Below are 17,427 nucleotides of genomic sequence, written 5' to 3' on the forward strand. Positions count from 1 at the left end.
CAGAAAATATAATATAATATCATAAATGCATGAATCAAAAATTAGACCTGCTAACTCTGAGTACTAAACAATATGAATCTTAGTCTCTAACTTAAAGCTGGGTCTAAAGACGCAGGTCCACAACAGTCCCTGATCTCCTGCCATGTCAGGTTTTCTGTGCAGCCTATAACCACAACATGTTTAAATGGACAGATTACAAACTGTACAGAACTTCATGTGTAGACAAAATCAAAATAAGAAAAGCTTTTATTGCTTTCAGTTGTTGAGGTTTAAAAAGTTCAAAAGGAATCCAGGGAAAACTAGGAAAACTGATTTATGAACACACAAGCGATGTAATTATCCAGGGAACACTAGAAAACACACAGCTAAGTATCTGGGGAACTTAGCTATGCTAGGAAATACAAAACAGAGACAGACAATTCAAAAAAAAAGGGGAGACTGAGACAATAGCTACAAGTGGTAATGAGGTGAGTGGAAACAGGTGGGGAACACAGTGGGAACAAGTAGAATTAAATACAAAGCACAAATGAGAAATGAATAGAAACATAAAACAGGAAGTAACTAACGAGACACAACTGACTCTTATTATTATTATTATCTGCCAACAGACAGCTTCACTTTCACACTCAGCTCTCACTTCACTACAACACGCTGGTCCTGCATCCATATCACTGCAGATGCCACCCACTATCACCAATCAACCTGCCAATCTTAAACTCCACTCTTCCCACAAGATACTTAAAATCCTGTATTTTGGGCCACAACTCATCCCTAAACCACGGTTACTACTTGAACGTTTCTCTGCTGAAAATCACAGCTCAGAGTTGGAGGTGCTGATTCTCATTCCCTCCTCTTGACACTCTGTGGCAAATCGCCTCAGTATGAGCTGGAGTCCACCATCTTATGAAGCAAGGAGGGAAGTAAGCGCAACTGTATTTCACTAGTAATTGTACGTTATCAGATTGCCATGGCAACTCTGCCTTGCTTCCTCGTATTGCTTCCTTTATTTGATCTGTGATACTTATACCTATAATTCTGTAAGACACATTCAAGTCTATAAACAGCTGCTGTGTTTGCAGCTGTGCTCTGCAATCCAAAAATGTAGCTGTGTAACTGAGTTTCATCATCTGAATTTACTTCAGCTGATCTCACTGAAAACAGTTTAAACAAGAGTGAAATGTTTGTAAATGTCTTTAATCAGATTTTTGTCGTTGAGTTTCATTCTGTTTTTTAACTAAATGATTATCTCCTGAAGTTTGAACAGACTGTCATTATAAAGTTAGACAATCTGAGCAACATTACTGAGTTACTGAATACTGAAAAACAATTTCACTATTTATTAATACAGTAGTTACGAATACTGTAAGAAAACAGAAAGGAGCTGAGAGAGGGGGCAGGACTTCATCTCGTCTCACAGTCACTTCTGGTTAAGGACACCATTTCCTTTTTAACTCGAGCGGTCTTACTTCCTGTGAGTGAATTTATGACCAAACTAAAATTTCACCATAAGGGAAAGATATGTTAAAGGAGTCTGCATTAGTTTAGTGAGATACTTTGAATTAGTGACACTGTTGATTACAATGTAAAAGTATTTTTAGTTAATGATTTCACTGCTGTGAAAGTGCATGGATTACCAACACCTGCTGTGAACATTTGCATAAACATCAGTGAGTATGACATTTATGTTCATCAGCTGATACGGGGCCTCACACCAAATGTATTCAATGTATATTTGAAGCAGTGTATAGATTTTATGGATCAGTCTTTAGTGTATCATCATCTCGTTGCAAAGGAGCAGCAGCAAACTCAGTGACTACATCGGTGACAGGAAGGAAACAGTAACAGTTTATTCTCTTGCTAGTGTTTGATCAGTGGTCTTCATTTATGCAGCTATACAGTTTAAATCCATCTGAATGATTTATGCATGTAGTCTTTATGAGGGTAATTGTTATTGGTGATAAAGCTCCTACCAACCAAACCAAGCATACGAGCAGCAGACAAAGGCAACAAAATCTCCGAACCTGTTGTTGACAGTATGCAAAGGTAAATTCAGAGTGCTGTTCTTGTTCTTTTTCTGGGCTGTAAAATAAAATAAACTTGTCTTGGACTTGTGTTTAATTATGTTGCCTCTTTGGGCAGTGAAGTCCTTTTGATAAAAATCTGCCTGATATGTGTCTGCAGCAGAGTATAAATACATCATGCTGTAGTTAGATCTTTTTACGTTTTATTTCTGTGTAAAAGACAGGAAGTAGAAAGAAGAAGTATAAAAACTCTTTGTTTCCTTCACAGCTCTTTGGTATCTGCTGTGCTGCTGCTTCACTCTCTCTCTTTACAGAAAGTTGTCGAAGTTTTCAGACGTGTCACTGCTGGATGTGAGGATGGGAGCCACTTTGCTCTGTGAGCTGGGCCTATTCTGTGAGTACATCACTGACTTCTATTGTTTGATTCATACTGATCCATAAACATGTTTTAGTAAGAAGAACAGAGCATCAGTCATTTGTACCATTTCAGGTCATGTGATCAGAGGACTCTCATGTTTGTTACCAACATGGTTGTTTGTAGACTGGATTAGATTTTAGTGCACTGACTCAGATCAGAGTGGAGCTGGTTTAGTTTATCTAAGAAAGGTTTGTTTCTCCATCAGTGATAATTTGATGCATACAAATCATAGCAGCCACTGGTACAACCACAAGTGTTTGATTTATTTTAGATTTGAGTGTCTTTAGTTTGATCATGTCTGAAGTTTGTGTCTTTATTATAGTGCTCTGTACGCTACTCTGCACTGGACATGCACGAGGTGACTGAAACGGTTTCCCTTAAGTTTGTTTCTTTTTATTCAGTAAAGATTATTCTCAGCCTAGTTCATCACTGTTCAGCACATCCCATTTCTATTTCCATTTATTTATTTATCACTACATTTTAATTTTATGAACAGATTTTGCTTTAAGCACTACACAAAAGTGTTTCAGGTTGTTAACTTTGTGGTTGTGTTGGATTCTAGATGCTGTGCTAACTATTGAACCCAACTGGTCCAGTTTTTTCATTGGAGAGTTTGTTACCTTCAAATGTGACATGAATGAAAAAAAAGACACTGACTGGGAATACCAATTCAACAAGGATGGTCGGGAATTTATCCGCTACAGCAAATACAAACACTATGAATTTCAAATTCCATCTACAGGTTACAGTGGTAAATATCAGTGCACTGGCAGCAGGAAGTGGTCATTTTATACAAAGAAGAGTAATACTGCCTCTATAACTGTATTAGGTAAGTCCTCAGTGACCAATAATGTGATGATTTATATGGAAATGCTCATCTGAATTATAAAATACAGATTGTGATTAATTAATGTTTCATTGAAGCTATTTTATTTGTGATGCATTTAAACTTTAAACATTCAAATTTTAACCAAGACGATTGCATTTTATGTTACTTTGTTCACAGTACGCACAACAACCAAAATACTGACAGAATCTGTTTATTATCATTACAGTTTCTGCATGTTTTGATGTGTAACAAGAATAACTGTGGATGAAATTAAATTTAAATAATGAAAAGCAGAAACATCAAAAGCTACATAGAATTTAAGGTGATGATGATTCTGTTATAGGCAGAACTGGGCAGAGCCCTAGTTCTAGTTTCAAATGATCTTAAACTGTAGATGAAAATATTTTACATTAATTTAAGGAGAGATTTGAATCCACTTAAAAAATATTTTAAAGCATATGTTCAACAGGTGTATGTTTTGTTTCCTTGTTTTTCATAACAGCAGATAAACCCAGGGCCACACTGACAGCAGCAACAACAATCATACCAGTAGGGGGCAGTGTGACACTGACCTGCTCTGTGCAGAGCTCTGATGGATGGAAATATGAGTGGTTCAGACGAACCCAAAGAACCTCTGAAGGTAAAATCAGAGATCAACAAAACAGAGATATCAGAGTATCTCAAGGAGGAATCTACCGCTGCAGAGGAACAAGAGGAAACCCAGTTTACTACACTGATATAAGTTATGATGTCACCATTGAGAAAACCTGTGAGTTCAGTCATTTAGTTTGAAATATACATTCACTCATGATGATCAAACATACAATGTTAAGTTTTCTGTGTTGATTTCATGTTTCTATTTGTATCTCAACTGTTAATATGTGTAAACAGTTTCCAATAAAGTTGTTGTAAAACAACAACCCAACTGGCCTCAGATATTCAGAGGTGAGACGATCACTCTGACATGTGAGGTGCAGGAAGGAGGTGAAACCACTGAGTGGGAGTATGAATGGAGAGGACCCAGGACATCCACACAGTGGACACACAATAATGATGTGACATTCAGAGTTTCTGAGTCCAGCAGTGGAGACTACATGTGTAAGAGTCGACGCAGAGATGACTCATATTCTTCAACAGAGTGGAGTGAAGCCTTCACATTGTCAGGATCAAGTAAGTCGTGTTTGTTGTGTGATCTCCATTTGACAAATGTCATAATGGTCAGCACAGGATGAATTCAGGTCTACAAAGCATGTTCCATTGTTAGTCAGACAAAGAGCTGCAGCTGATAGTAGCCTCATTGTAGACAGTTTGTCACCACTTTGTGTCATCAACTTTCAGCTGGTATAGAGACGCCAATGCTGACCTGCTGCTCCATCACCTGAGGACAATAATGAGATAAAAACATCAACAGAAAATTGGTGGACAAATTAGGTGAAAAAAATATTTTTGCAAACAAACACTGAAGTCGTTTCTGTGGGAATAGAAAGTGAACAGAATGTGTGGGCTGAACCTGCCAATCATTCATGAGCTACCTGTGTTGTTCGTGGTGTGTTTATGCACTTGCTCTGCACCTATAGAAAGGGGCTGAGCCTATCAGTTGTAGATGTCCGTACCCCAGCAAATAAATACATAAAGAGTAATGGGTACTGTCGGAAGTTAAATGATGAACAGATGATGAGCAGGTTTATTGTAACAATCCAAAGAGATGTAGTATATTTGCCATATTATATTAGCTATTATTTAGAGATAATAAGATTTTAATCAAAATATGGTGTTGGGTTAAAGACCTTTGCTCAAGTTACAATATTAATAGGAAACACTATAAATAACATGGACAAAAGAAACCTTTAAATAGTCTTACACATTGGGGCTGAGTGATTGTGTACATCAGAACAAGCATGAACAGCATAATTGTTTATTTTTTCTTTAATTATGAGTTGTCTTTGTGATTGATAGAGCTAAAAGAAGTAATGCAATGTTTTCCTTGTTCAGTTGCACTACTATTGGATGAGGCATCCTAGAGAGAGAGTGACTTCGTGGTATCAAGCAACATTTTTAGTGACTGACTTTTTGGTTTGTTTTGCCAACCGAGGTGAACTGTGTGAAGATTTTTCTTCTTTCTTTGTCATGAAATGGATGCTTTAAACACTTTATTTAAGAACTTTGTATGAGCAGTGGTGGATAAATTTATACATTTTGTTGCAGAGTTGAACAGTGATGTGTGGGTTTTTTCTGATCATGTAAGAAGAAGACTTTTCCCTAATCACTGTTTCCATGAACAAATAATCTAAACAAATGAAAACGCTTCATGAAAGCATGAAATTTAAAGTCTCATAGTTAAAGTGTTCCTATTTCAAATTTTTCTGTGCAGCTACATGATTCGGGAATTATAAACTTCCATTGGTAAATCGTTCTGTCTTCTTGTGAGTCTTCTGTTGTGGTAATAAGAAGGAATCATGCAGAATAAGCACAAGAACTATTTTATAAATCCAGAGAAGAATCATAATGAAACAGTAAATCTAAATAAACACTAAAAGAATAAAATGCGTTGTAGGCCTCTGTCAGAGTACTCATACGATTTCAGTTTGGTCTTATTCCTGCCTACGTGTTGTTGGAAACTGGAGAGGAGGTATACAAGAGCTAACATTAATGCAGACAACATCAGCGCAGCGTGATCTTAACCTGTGTGTGGTGTATATATTCATATAATTCTTTTCTGTCTTTGTTTAAACTCAACAGCAGATCAACCAAAGCCCCAAATAACTTCTGACATGAGAGACCTTCCAGTAGAGGGCAGTGTGACCCTGACCTGCTCTGTGAACGCATCATCATCATCATCTGGATGGAAATACTACTGGTACAGAGATGAGAACTCGTCTAAACCTCTGACCACACAAGATGCAGTTTTCCACTCAAATGGACAAATCAGTGTCTCACAGGAAGGACTCTACAGGTGCAGAGGAGGAAGAGGAAACCCAGTTTACTACACAGAGGACAGCCAGTCAGTCAGGATTGATAAAAAGGGTGAGTTTTTTTATTCTTCTAGGAACCCAAAATGTGATAGATAAGATAATTATCAGATGTGAGATCCATGGAGAAGACACACTGTTTTCTCCATGGATGCAAAACATCCAAAGAAAAATAACTTCAGGAAGTTAAATATGCTTTTTAAACCCATGATGGAGTCTACAGGTGTAAAGGGAGAGCGCAGACAAGTGTTCAACAGATTGGAGTGATCACTTCAATTTGTCACTATTCATTATGTTCTTTATGCAAAATTTAGAATACATGAAGACATGAATCTAATTCTATGCTCGCCCATTATCTACCATTATCTATCATTACTAATAAAAATTCACACTGTCTGTAGACAAACGTAATTGTTCTTCTGAGCTGAAACATTTTTAGGCTGTTTATTAGCACATAGCCAGCTTTACAGTATAAATACAAAGTGATGAAAAGAAATACAAACTTTTGTCTCTGTAAAACTGACATTATGTTTTTGAATGAGTAAACTATTCACACAATAGATCACCACTCACCTGAATCAAAATATGCTGTTGGGTTAAAGATCTCTGCTCAAGTTACAATATGAACAGGAATGACTATAAATAACATGGATAAAGGAAACGTTTAAATGGTCTTACAGATTGGGGCTGAGTGGTTGTGTACATTTGTTCAAGCTTGAACAGCTCCAGATTAGAAGCTTTCTCATATGATTATCTATAGAAATGACAAACTAATCAAAATAATATGACATATAAGTGATGAACAGGTAATATGATATTCAGAAGTTTCTTTTGTATCACTATTTAGACAAATAATCACCACAGAGAAGGATGACAGTAAAGCAAATTAAATATTTTTCAGTTATTATTAGGAATAGTAATATTGTAAGTAGTATTTATGTTTTAAAATGTTCCCATGTAAATTATGTTGATAATCTGTATAAATACATCTAATTAAAACCTGTTATTATTACAGCAGCACCTGAGCCTGAAAGCTCTTCATTTCTCACTCCTTTGATCGTTGGACTCGTTTGTGGAGTTTTACTGATTCTTCTTCTGCTGCTGTTGTGTCGCTTCAAACAGTCAAAGGGTGAGACCATTATTAATGAGAATCACAGATGTATCCTGAATGCTCCATGTACTATTACTGCACCACAACAGGTTACAATAAAAAAAATGTAATTGTCTTTTCTTACAGATTCATTCTTTGTCAGGTTGGTTAAAATCTCCCCTCTCCAGTACTAGAACCACATCCTGTGTTTCTTATTAAACCTACAGTTTTACTACTTTTTGTTCTACCAGGACTCGGAGCACAAATCAGAGCTCTGCAATGAACCACATGATCAAGGATGAAGCTCAACACAGTCAACATGCTTCTACTCTCCAAGGTCAGCCTGATCCATGACAAGTTTTGTTGTTGTTGCTTTATTCATTAATTTATTTACTGACAATTTTAAAACTCAAAGTCTAATATATCTGTTTCTAGTTTGCTGATTTAGAAGATGATCAAATCCATACATAAGAATTTCAATTTTTAACCTAACATTGGTTTGTTTTTGTAGGTGATGCTTGTGTTTATGAATCAATCAAAGACCTTCATGACACACAAAATGGTAAAGTAGATACAGTAGCATAGAAGTATGTAGACTGTGTGATTATTTATGTTTAAACATGGAAGTATAAGAAATCAGCTGCACACCACACAGCTAAGAAAAAAAGAAGCTGAATGCTTGGTTCTTCCAGTGCAACACAGGGTCAGTCCAACTTTAAGGACATCAGTCTGTCCTACAAAACGTAAACCACTGTGAATCTGTTTTATGGATCCATCTTATTCCTCCTGATTGATTGTTTTCTAGTTTGACTTTTTGCTGGTGTTCCTGTCACTACTAACAGTATGAAACAACAACCAGTAATCAACCTCATGTCTTCATTTTTTTAACTCTGCTTATATGCTTATATTTTGTTTGGTCGTTTTTACATTTCAGAGATTATTTTTTTTTCTTTATTTTGTTATAGTTTTTTTTAATGTAATTACATTTGTTTTGGTTTTTCCTATGCCAAGTTATGTAATAAAGATCATCATTATTATTGTTATTCTAATATTTTAACCTAGAAGAATTATGTGGAATTAATTTCAGTGCTGTTGTCAACAGAGATAAGAGAGAATAGAAGAAACATTTGAGGAGTCTGTTGATGAGAGCACATTATCTTGTTTTCAAAGGACATAAATGGCATGAACTATTGCAGGAGTATGGAATGGAAAAGATGGAAAAGTGAAGAGTGATCCTTAAAGTTTGGATTTGAGCTTAGTGGAAGGGTCGTGCTGAGCAGGGATGAAGGAGGGTTGAGCTGATGTGACACTGACTTGAGGGCTAACAGGTTTTCATAGAAAGACAAAGGTTTTTAAACATGACAGAAACATCTCATCTTTAATAGACCTTCAACAGGTTTATGTGATCAGTGAGGTGTTGACTGACAGAGATATAAATGTAATCAAATTTAACACGCTTCACGCTTTTTTATCCTGATCATCTGTCCAGATTACAGTGTGTTGTATGCACAGGTCTCCCACGATAGAGCTAAAACCAAGAAAGACAACAGTGAGTAAAGTAATATATGTACCTTTTTGTTTTGTTTTTTATGTAGCAAGCAATCATCATTGACTACATCATTATTTCATCATTTTAAGCAATGATATTGGTTAGATATCATTGTATTATAGAGTCACTGACCTTAATAACCAGGGTGGAGGAGTGTTGAAGTGATCTGACACTAAAATCAGAGCCAACATCAGCAGAGAAAGAAACAGGTTTTCAAACATGACAGTAACAGCTTGTGATAAAATCTCACCTTCAATAGAGCTTCAAAACCTCCTTCAGTCATTTCATGTGATGAGTTATTGTAGGTGTTGATTGACAGAAAATATAAAAGAAATTAAAGCTACTCAAGTTTTTTAATGCGGCTCATCTGTCCATCCTCTTTTAGATGACAGCCTGTTGTACGCACAGGTCTATTACACTAAAGCAAAACCCAAGAGACACAAAGGTAAGTACACAACAAGGAAAACTGTATAAATAAATCAAGTTGTCACTTTGAACAAAGAGGTGCTTGAAATCACATTTGACAAATCATTTCTTTATTTGCAGGGAAACCAGCTCCTGCAGCAGCTGATGAAACAGTTTATTCTGAAGTTAAATCACAAACAGCTCTGGGTAACTGTGCAGAAATAAAATAGCTTACATGTTGTGATTTGTTGCTGTAATGATGAACTCAAATAACTTTTAAAGGAAGTAAATTTAGTTCTAAATCACCTTTAATGACTGAATTATGCTGCATTGTTTCTTTCAGATTAATAACAAGATCTGCAAAACCAACTGGATCAGTGACAAAACTGTGTTAATTCCATTAGAATCAAAGAGATCATTGGAGAAAATGAGATTATGCACTGTTTTGTAAAACAAATAAAGTCAAACTTTCTTTCATCATAATAGCACCAACTGATGATCTGACTTTAAGACTAGGATGCTTTTTAGACATGGATTTTCATTGAACTGCAAGTGTTTTTACATGTAGATTGCTCAATACATAAATAACAAATAAAAATGCATGCCTGACAATGTTGGAGCATACGAATAATGAGACAATGGTGTCCTGGGGATCTCCTCCAAGATCTGAACCAGGCTCCTGGACAGTCTGAGCTGCAACCTGGCAGCGTCAGATGGAGAGAAGCATAATGTCCCAGTTGGATTTTGGTCAGGCAAGTGTGGGGACCAGTCAGTGGTATCAGTTCCTTAATCCTCCAGGAACTGCCTGCATACTCTCAACACATGAGGGTGGTCATTATCATACAAGGAGGAACCCAGGACCTGCAGCACAATAGGGTCTGACAGTGGGTGACAAACTCTTGAGCATGAATTGAATTGGCATCCTAGAGGAGTTGGACATCCTGTACAACCTTTGTAGCATCCAGGGATCATCTCACCCTGCCAGTAACAATGATCACACTAGCCAAGTGCAAAAATAGTGAAAAAATAGTCAGAAGAGGTGAGGAGGGAAAAATGTCAGTGACCTCTACCTGTAAAACAATTCCTGTTTGGGGGGTCGTTTCATTGTTGCCCCTCTAGTGTACCTAGTGTTAACTGCATTTTCTGCTACTTCATCGAGGATAGACGTTTGAGTGATCTGATGTTTTACTCTGATTAAAAATAATTCCTTTAATTTCTTTTGAGCAGTGCATGTTTACAGACGTTTCCTGTGTTGTTTCTAAAATCAGTCAATGTGTATGATAAGCATACATGTTTCTTTTCCCCTGGATGAATTAAGCATCACTTGACATTTTTCTATAAAGTTGATTTTCTTCTTTTAACAGCTTCAGGAAAAGATGGTAAATGGCCTGTATTTGTATAACACTTTTACTAGTCCCTAAGGACCCCAAAGCGCTGTACACAACCAGTCATCCACCCATTCACACACACATTCACACACTGGTGATGGCAGCTACATTGTAGCCACAGCTGCCCTGGGGCGCACTGACAGAGGCGAGGCTGCCGGACACTGGCGCCACCGGGCCTTCTGACCACCACCAGTAGGCAATGGGTGAAGTGTCTTGCCCAAGGACACAACGACCGAGACTGTCCAAGCCAGGGCTCGAAACGGTAACCTTCCCATTACAAGGCGAACTCCCAACTCTTGAGCCACGATCGCCCCAATCGCCCATGTTTAAAGATCAACTTTAAATTTTATTTTATGTAAGCTGCTTGGAGAGAGCAATTGTGTTATATGAATATGTGTTTCCTATAAGAAAACTCAGTCAGTTTGTATGAACTTCATATATTGTTACATCTACAGTCTCGTTTGTTGAAAAACATGTTGAAGTTGTTTGGTCTTGGTCTTGTTTCTGCGCTTCATTGCTCCAGATAGATCTAATTCACACATGACTGTTATCATCCACATGTTTTATTTTCTGTCAGTGTCAGACTTAGTTCTTCCTCTCAGCTGTTACCAGGTGCTTGTTTAAAGCAGACTTTTTATTTTAAGGTGATTATCTTATAAAATAAAGCATTTTGAGGCAACTGTTATTGTGAATTGTTGATAAATAAACCAAATTGATTCAAATTGACTTGAATGCTTGTGATCTAAAATGGTAAAGTAAGTAAAGTGGTATCACATCATACATGGCTCAGAGTGGGGAATGTTCATAAACCCCACAACTGTACATGGAAAGAGAAGGACAGAAATATTAACTTTATGTACAGTCTGACTACAGGATTTACTCTACTGTTAAAAATTGGAGCCTAGATATTGATTTTCAGAGGTAACCAACAAATGCACAGATTACTATCTTGCAACTGCTGATGCCTTGGGTGTTGATGAGGGTACTTGTTCATCAAACACACTCAGTGATACAGTATTTATTCTTTTGTTTATTTGTTCAGTTTTACAACAAATACATCATCTGGTTATTCTATGAATATAGAAAGATTGTCTCATTCTTGGCTGTAAAAAAAGGAGCAGGATTGTGAAAGTGTTTAGACAGCAGATATGATGAATCAAAGGTAATAGATAAAAACACTAATAATTACAGTACATCAAATTAAAATTATAATAATATTCTAATGAAGTTTTGACTGTCTCAGCTTAGAAAGAACACCCAATAAGTTATTTCACTCAGTAACTGAAGTAGACCCGTAGACTTCTCTTTTCAATAACTTTCATAGTGTAAAAGCCCTTTGATTACTTTATCATTTCTTACTGGTCTTCTCAGGAATATCCTGTTCTTTTTGTGCAACTACAAAATGCCCAGTGTGAGTCATCAACTCATCCATCCATTTTGCTGTAGATTAAAATTTCCATATTCTTCAGTCACAGAGGGGCTTGAACCTTTCAAGGCAGGGTGTACCCTGGAGAGGTCACCAGTCTATCAGAGGGTCAACAGAGTAGCAAGGAGACAATCACTCACAGCTCCAGCCAATTTCAAATCACTGATTGACCAAACATGCATATGTTTGGAAGAAGCAGACGTACCCTGACTGAACCCACACAGGTATAGAAAGAGCCAATGCAGACTCTAATGCAGCAGTGCCACTGTCAAGTTAAATGCTGTTATTCTCTGACATGAATACCTTGTCTTCCATGTAGTTCCATGGTAACATGGTTCTGCCAGATAAACCCAACAGTTTCCTGTCATGGTCCCTGAGTTGCCCTTGTGATGGCCTACCTTTTGTCTCTTTCTCTCTCTCTCTCTCTCTCTCTCTCTCTCACTCCTGTTGGTGTTTGTGTGTGTGCTTGTGGACATGAGCTCCACTCATTTTCTCTGCTGCCCCATTGGCTGCTGTCCTGTAGAGGATCAGTTGATCAGATTCACCTGCTTCACCATTTCTAATCAAGCTGAGTATTAAGACAGAAGCAGATACTCAGTTGTTGCCATATTATTGCGTCAGTGAGGTACATGCTCTGCTTCTTTCTTATATGAGTTTTTGTTTGTCTGTCAGTGGAATAATCAGTCTCTCTGTGTGTATCGAGCCCCCTGAGTTTCAAACAACAGTGCGTGTTTGCCCTTGGAGCATGTTGAGCCTGTCACTGGGGAAATTACCACAGCTGTGGAAGACATCCTGTGTGGTACCGGTACCAAAGACCTCCCATCCCAAGGACCTCAGCAGCTACAGGCCGGTAGCCCTGACTTCGCATCTGATGAAGACCCTCGAGAGGTTGGTTCTAAACCATCTGCGCCCCCTGGTGAGGTCTTCATTGGATCCACTACAGTTTGCTTACCAGCCTGGCATTGGGGTGGAGGACGCCATCATCTACAGTGGCTTGCAGAAGTATTCGGCCCCCTTGAACTTTTCCACATTTTGTCACATTACAGCCACAAACATGAATCAATTTTATTGGAATTCCACGTGAAAGACCAACACAAAGTGGTGTACACGTGAGAAGTGGAACGGAAATCATACATGATTCCAAACATTTTTTACAAATAAATAACTGAAAAGTGGGGTGTGCGTAATTATTCAGCCCCCTGAGTCAATACTTTGTAGAACCACCTTTTGCTGCAATTACAGCTGCCAGTCTTTTAGGGTATGTCTCTACCAGCTTTGCACATCTAGAGACTGAAATCCTTGCCCATTCTTCTTTGCAAAACAACTCCAGCTCAGTCAGATTAGATGGACAGCGTTTGTGAACAGCAGTTTTCAGATCTTGCCACAGATTCTTGATTGGATTTAGATCTGGACTTTGACTGGGCCATTCTAACACATGGATGTTTTGTTTTAAACCATTGCATTGTTGCCCTGGCTTTATGTTTAGGGTCATTGTCCTGCTGGAAGGTGAACCTCCGCCCCAGTCTCAAGTCTTTGCAGACTCCAAGAGGTTTTCTTCAAGATTGCCCTGTATTTGGCTCCATCCATCTTCCCATCAACTCTGACCAGCTTCCCTGTCCCTGCTGAAGAGAAGCACCCCAGAGCATGATGCTGCCACCACATTTGACAGTGGGGATGGTGTGTTCAGAGTGATGTGCAGTGTTAGTTTTCCGCCACACATAGCGTTTTGCATTTTGGCCAAAAGTTCCATTTTGGTCTCATCTGACCAGAGCACCTTCTTCCACATGTTTGCTGTGTCCCCACATGGCTTGTGGCAAACTGCAAACAGGACTTCTTATGGTTTTCTGTTAACAATGGCTTTCTTCTTGCCACTCTTCCATAAAGGCCAACTTTGTGCAGTGCACGACTAATAGTTGTCCTATGGACAGATTCCCCACCTGAGCTGTAGATCTCTGCAGCTCATCCAGAGTCACCATGGGCCTCTTGGCTGCATTTCTGATCAGCACTCTCCTTGTTCGGCCTGTGAGTTTAGGTGGACGGCCTTGTCTTGGTAGGTTTACAGTTGTGCCATACTCCTTCCATTTCTGAATGATGGCTTGAACAGTGCTCCGTGGGATGTTCAAGGCTTGGGAAATCTTTTTGTAGCCTAAGCCTGCTTTAAATTTCTCAATAACTTTATTCCTGACCTGTCTGGTGTGTTCTTTGGACTTCATGGTGTTGTTGCTCCCAATATTTTCTGAGACAACATCTGAGGCCGTCACAGGGCAGTTGTGGAGCTGTTTTGCAAAGAAGAATGGGCAAGAATTTCAGTCTCTAGATGTGCAAAGCTGGTAGAGACATACCCTAAAAGACTGGCAGCTGTAATTGCAGCAAAGGTGGTTCTACAAAGTATTGACTCAGGGGCTAAATAATTACGCACACCCCACTTTTCAGTTATTTATTTGTAAAAATGTTTGGAATCATGTATGATTTCCGTTCCACTTCTCACGTGTACACCACTTTGTGTTGGTCTTTCACGTGTAATTCCAATAAAATTGATTCATGTTTGTGGCAGTAATGTGACAAAATGTGGAAAAGTTCAAGGGGGCTGAATACTTTTGCAAGCCACTGTATGTATGTATGTGGATGTATGTTTGCAGGTGTATGTATAACTTGTACATATCTTTCTTGTGTAAATGTAAATTTGTCTGTTATTGTGTAAATACTTACGGTATTGTGTACTCCACACACAGAGAGATGCCAAACTACCTTTCACTGTTCTTGTAACAGTGACAATAAAAAGCTATTCTATTCTATTCTATTCTATTTGAGCCACTGATGGTTGAGTGTAGCTACAGATTGGGATAGGTCCTTTGTGAATGTAGTCTTAGGCTACATTCACACTAATATGTTTTCGTTTGAAAGCACATCTTTTCCTCTTGTGGCCTCCCGTCCACACTGAGACGGTGTTTTCGCTCAAGGAAAACGCAGCGTTTTGAAAACGCTCTTGAAAACGCATACATTTGAAAACGCTGCTTCGCGTCGCAGCGTGGACAGTGAAAATGGAGACTTTTTGAAAACGATGACACATTTTATTCATGTGATGCAGTCAAGTGATCAATTAAACTAAGATAGCGGAGGGCATTATACTACGGAGCCCCGCAAGGGACATGGGAGAAAAAAAAATTACGATGAACTTTTGCGAGATCTCACAAAACAAACTCGGGATCTCGCAAAAGTTTTGCGAGATCTCACAAAACAAACTCAGGATCTCGCAAAAGTTGAATTCCAACAATGGCGGCAGCTACTTAGTTGTAATATTACTCTTTCTGGGTCACAAAATAAACTTTTAAGATATTTAGAGGCGTGAATGTAGCTGTGTAAACGTCAAATATCTGCTCGGTTTACAAGACATCACATATTTGCAAAAATGCTCCGACGTTTTCGGAGATCTGACACCCACCATCTCGAAGCTAACGGGCGGTCGAGACCTACTACAGCCGGGAGGAACACCGCTCTCCCGGCACATCGTGCCTCGACCTCCTGGTCGGCTTCGAGCTGGCAGCCTCCGAAGAATGCGGCTAAAATTTTTGCGAGATCTCGCAAAAGTTTTGCGAGATCCCGAGTTTGTTTTGCAAGATCTCGCAAAAGTCCGTCTTAATTCTTTTTTCTCCCATGTCCCTTGCGGGGCTCCGTATTATACAGCAGTTGTTTTGTTTGCTCTCAGTTTTGACAGCCCTATTAAAGATTAATATGAGTTTGTACATGCGTCAGATAGCTTTTCTTCAAATTCTTTAATCGTCACTCGCTTTTGCAACTTTGTACTTTTGTGTTACTCGCAGCAACAATTCCACCTCATTGTTAGTCCATTTAAAAAACTCTGTGCTTTTCCTCGACATTTTGCTGCGACATTTCAAAGAGCCGGAAAGTAAATAAGCGGCAGACAGAAATGAGGCAGGTCGAATCATCTTGCGTTTCACGCATGTGCAGTACTAGAATGTGAGCGTTTTCGGATGATTCAATGTGGACGCACAACTCTGTGAAAAAGACTGAAAACGATAGTGTGGACGTGGAGCGTTTTCAGACGAAAACGCCGTTTTCAAATCTATCCTGGCTAGTGTGGGCGTAGCCTTAAATTTCACCATGTAGTTTGAGTCATCATTGCAGACCTCCATAGTGTGATGTGGGTGGCTGAAAGCAGGTAAAGCCACTGAAAATGTGACATATGTAGTAGACAGTTCAAGAAAGTAATTATTAATCTACACAATAACTGTCAACTATAGAGCTTTTTGAAGAAACAGTAACAATAAGTTAAAAAAAATAGTTTTATTTGCCTGCATGGCTCAAGGACAGTCGCCAGCTTTTGGAGAAGCAGCCTATTGATTCTTTAGTGGACGAGAAACCATATCCAGTGTTTAAAACTTGTTGTGGATGTGAGGTTTTTAAAGTATTTAAAGTGTACAAAATAAACTGTTTTATAAATGTGGCTTGTACTATTAATGTTTAATAGTCATTAAAACTAGAAAAGTGCTGCATAAACCCCACTCTGTGGTATTTCTTTTGAAATTGAGATGTTATTTGATCTTGAGCTTCTGTCTCTTGCCAGAAAAGGGGCCCACTGCCCATGAGTTGTGCTGTTTGTGCTAAGTAGGCGTGCTCTGTTATATATAAATATATGTAAAAAAGATGTGCATCAGGAAACCAAACAAGAAACACAAATATAGCATTCATACAGTGGCTCTGTTTTGCTTTGCTGTCCAAACATCAGACTGACAGTGTTTTGTATGTGTTCAGTTCAAACAGGTGTACATTTTGGATTTGCTTTAATAGTTCTCAGTGGAAACAGTTTATAAAAGAGTCATACAGTGTTTTATTTTAAATTTCAGTTTTGATTTTAAAAACATTACTCACATTCCCCAGGAACCAGCCCACTGTGTGGTCACTGACACAGCTTACATCACCATGAAAACAGCAGCACGTATAATCTGAGAGAGAGGGCGGGACTTCCTCTTGCCTCATGCCCACTTCTGGTTAGGGACACCATTTCTGTTTTGCATTAGTGTAATGAAATACTTTAAACAAATCATGGTCAGCTTTCTCAGTTAAGAAAACCTTAATATTGTATGAATCTGTTTTCTTGGTTGTTTATAAAGTTCTGTGTCTCAGGTGGGCTGGAGCCTATCCCAGCTGGATGAGAGGTGAGATACACCCTGGACAGATGACTTTATTTGTTCATGGAAATGTATTAATTGGATATTTGAAGCAATTTAATGATTTTGTGCAGCAGCCTTTAGTGCAACATTAGCATTTTGTGGCTTCTTATGTCTGTTTCTGTGTGATGATGCTTCGATGC

The 17,427-nt window shown here is 38.5% G+C and overlaps 1 protein-coding gene and 1 long non-coding RNA gene across 2 annotated transcripts in view; both read left to right on the forward strand.

Annotated features, from left to right (window-relative positions):
* LOC120433554 (platelet endothelial cell adhesion molecule-like) overlaps positions 1-17,427 on the forward strand; it is a 94,495-nt gene that overhangs the window by 15,124 nt on the left and 61,944 nt on the right. Inside the window, exons 6-11 of the mRNA XM_039599898.1 lie at positions 2,286-2,415; positions 2,762-2,797; positions 3,002-3,268; positions 3,771-4,037; positions 4,160-4,438; positions 6,008-6,292. Of these exons, the coding sequence (XP_039455832.1) occupies positions 2,286-2,415; positions 2,762-2,797; positions 3,002-3,268; positions 3,771-4,037; positions 4,160-4,438; positions 6,008-6,292 (1,264 nt within the window). The remainder of the gene's footprint in view (positions 1-2,285; positions 2,416-2,761; positions 2,798-3,001; positions 3,269-3,770; positions 4,038-4,159; positions 4,439-6,007; positions 6,293-17,427) is intronic.
* LOC116319896 lies at positions 7,900-10,683 on the forward strand. The gene is made up of 3 exons (XR_005612426.1): positions 7,900-9,321; positions 9,423-9,488; positions 9,625-10,683. It is a non-coding gene; the product is annotated as an uncharacterized LOC116319896 (long non-coding RNA).

The sequence above is a fragment of the Oreochromis aureus genome, linkage group 3 (genome assembly GCF_013358895.1).
Source record: "Oreochromis aureus strain Israel breed Guangdong linkage group 3, ZZ_aureus, whole genome shotgun sequence".
In the NCBI taxonomy this organism is placed as follows: domain Eukaryota; kingdom Metazoa; phylum Chordata; class Actinopteri; order Cichliformes; family Cichlidae; genus Oreochromis; species Oreochromis aureus.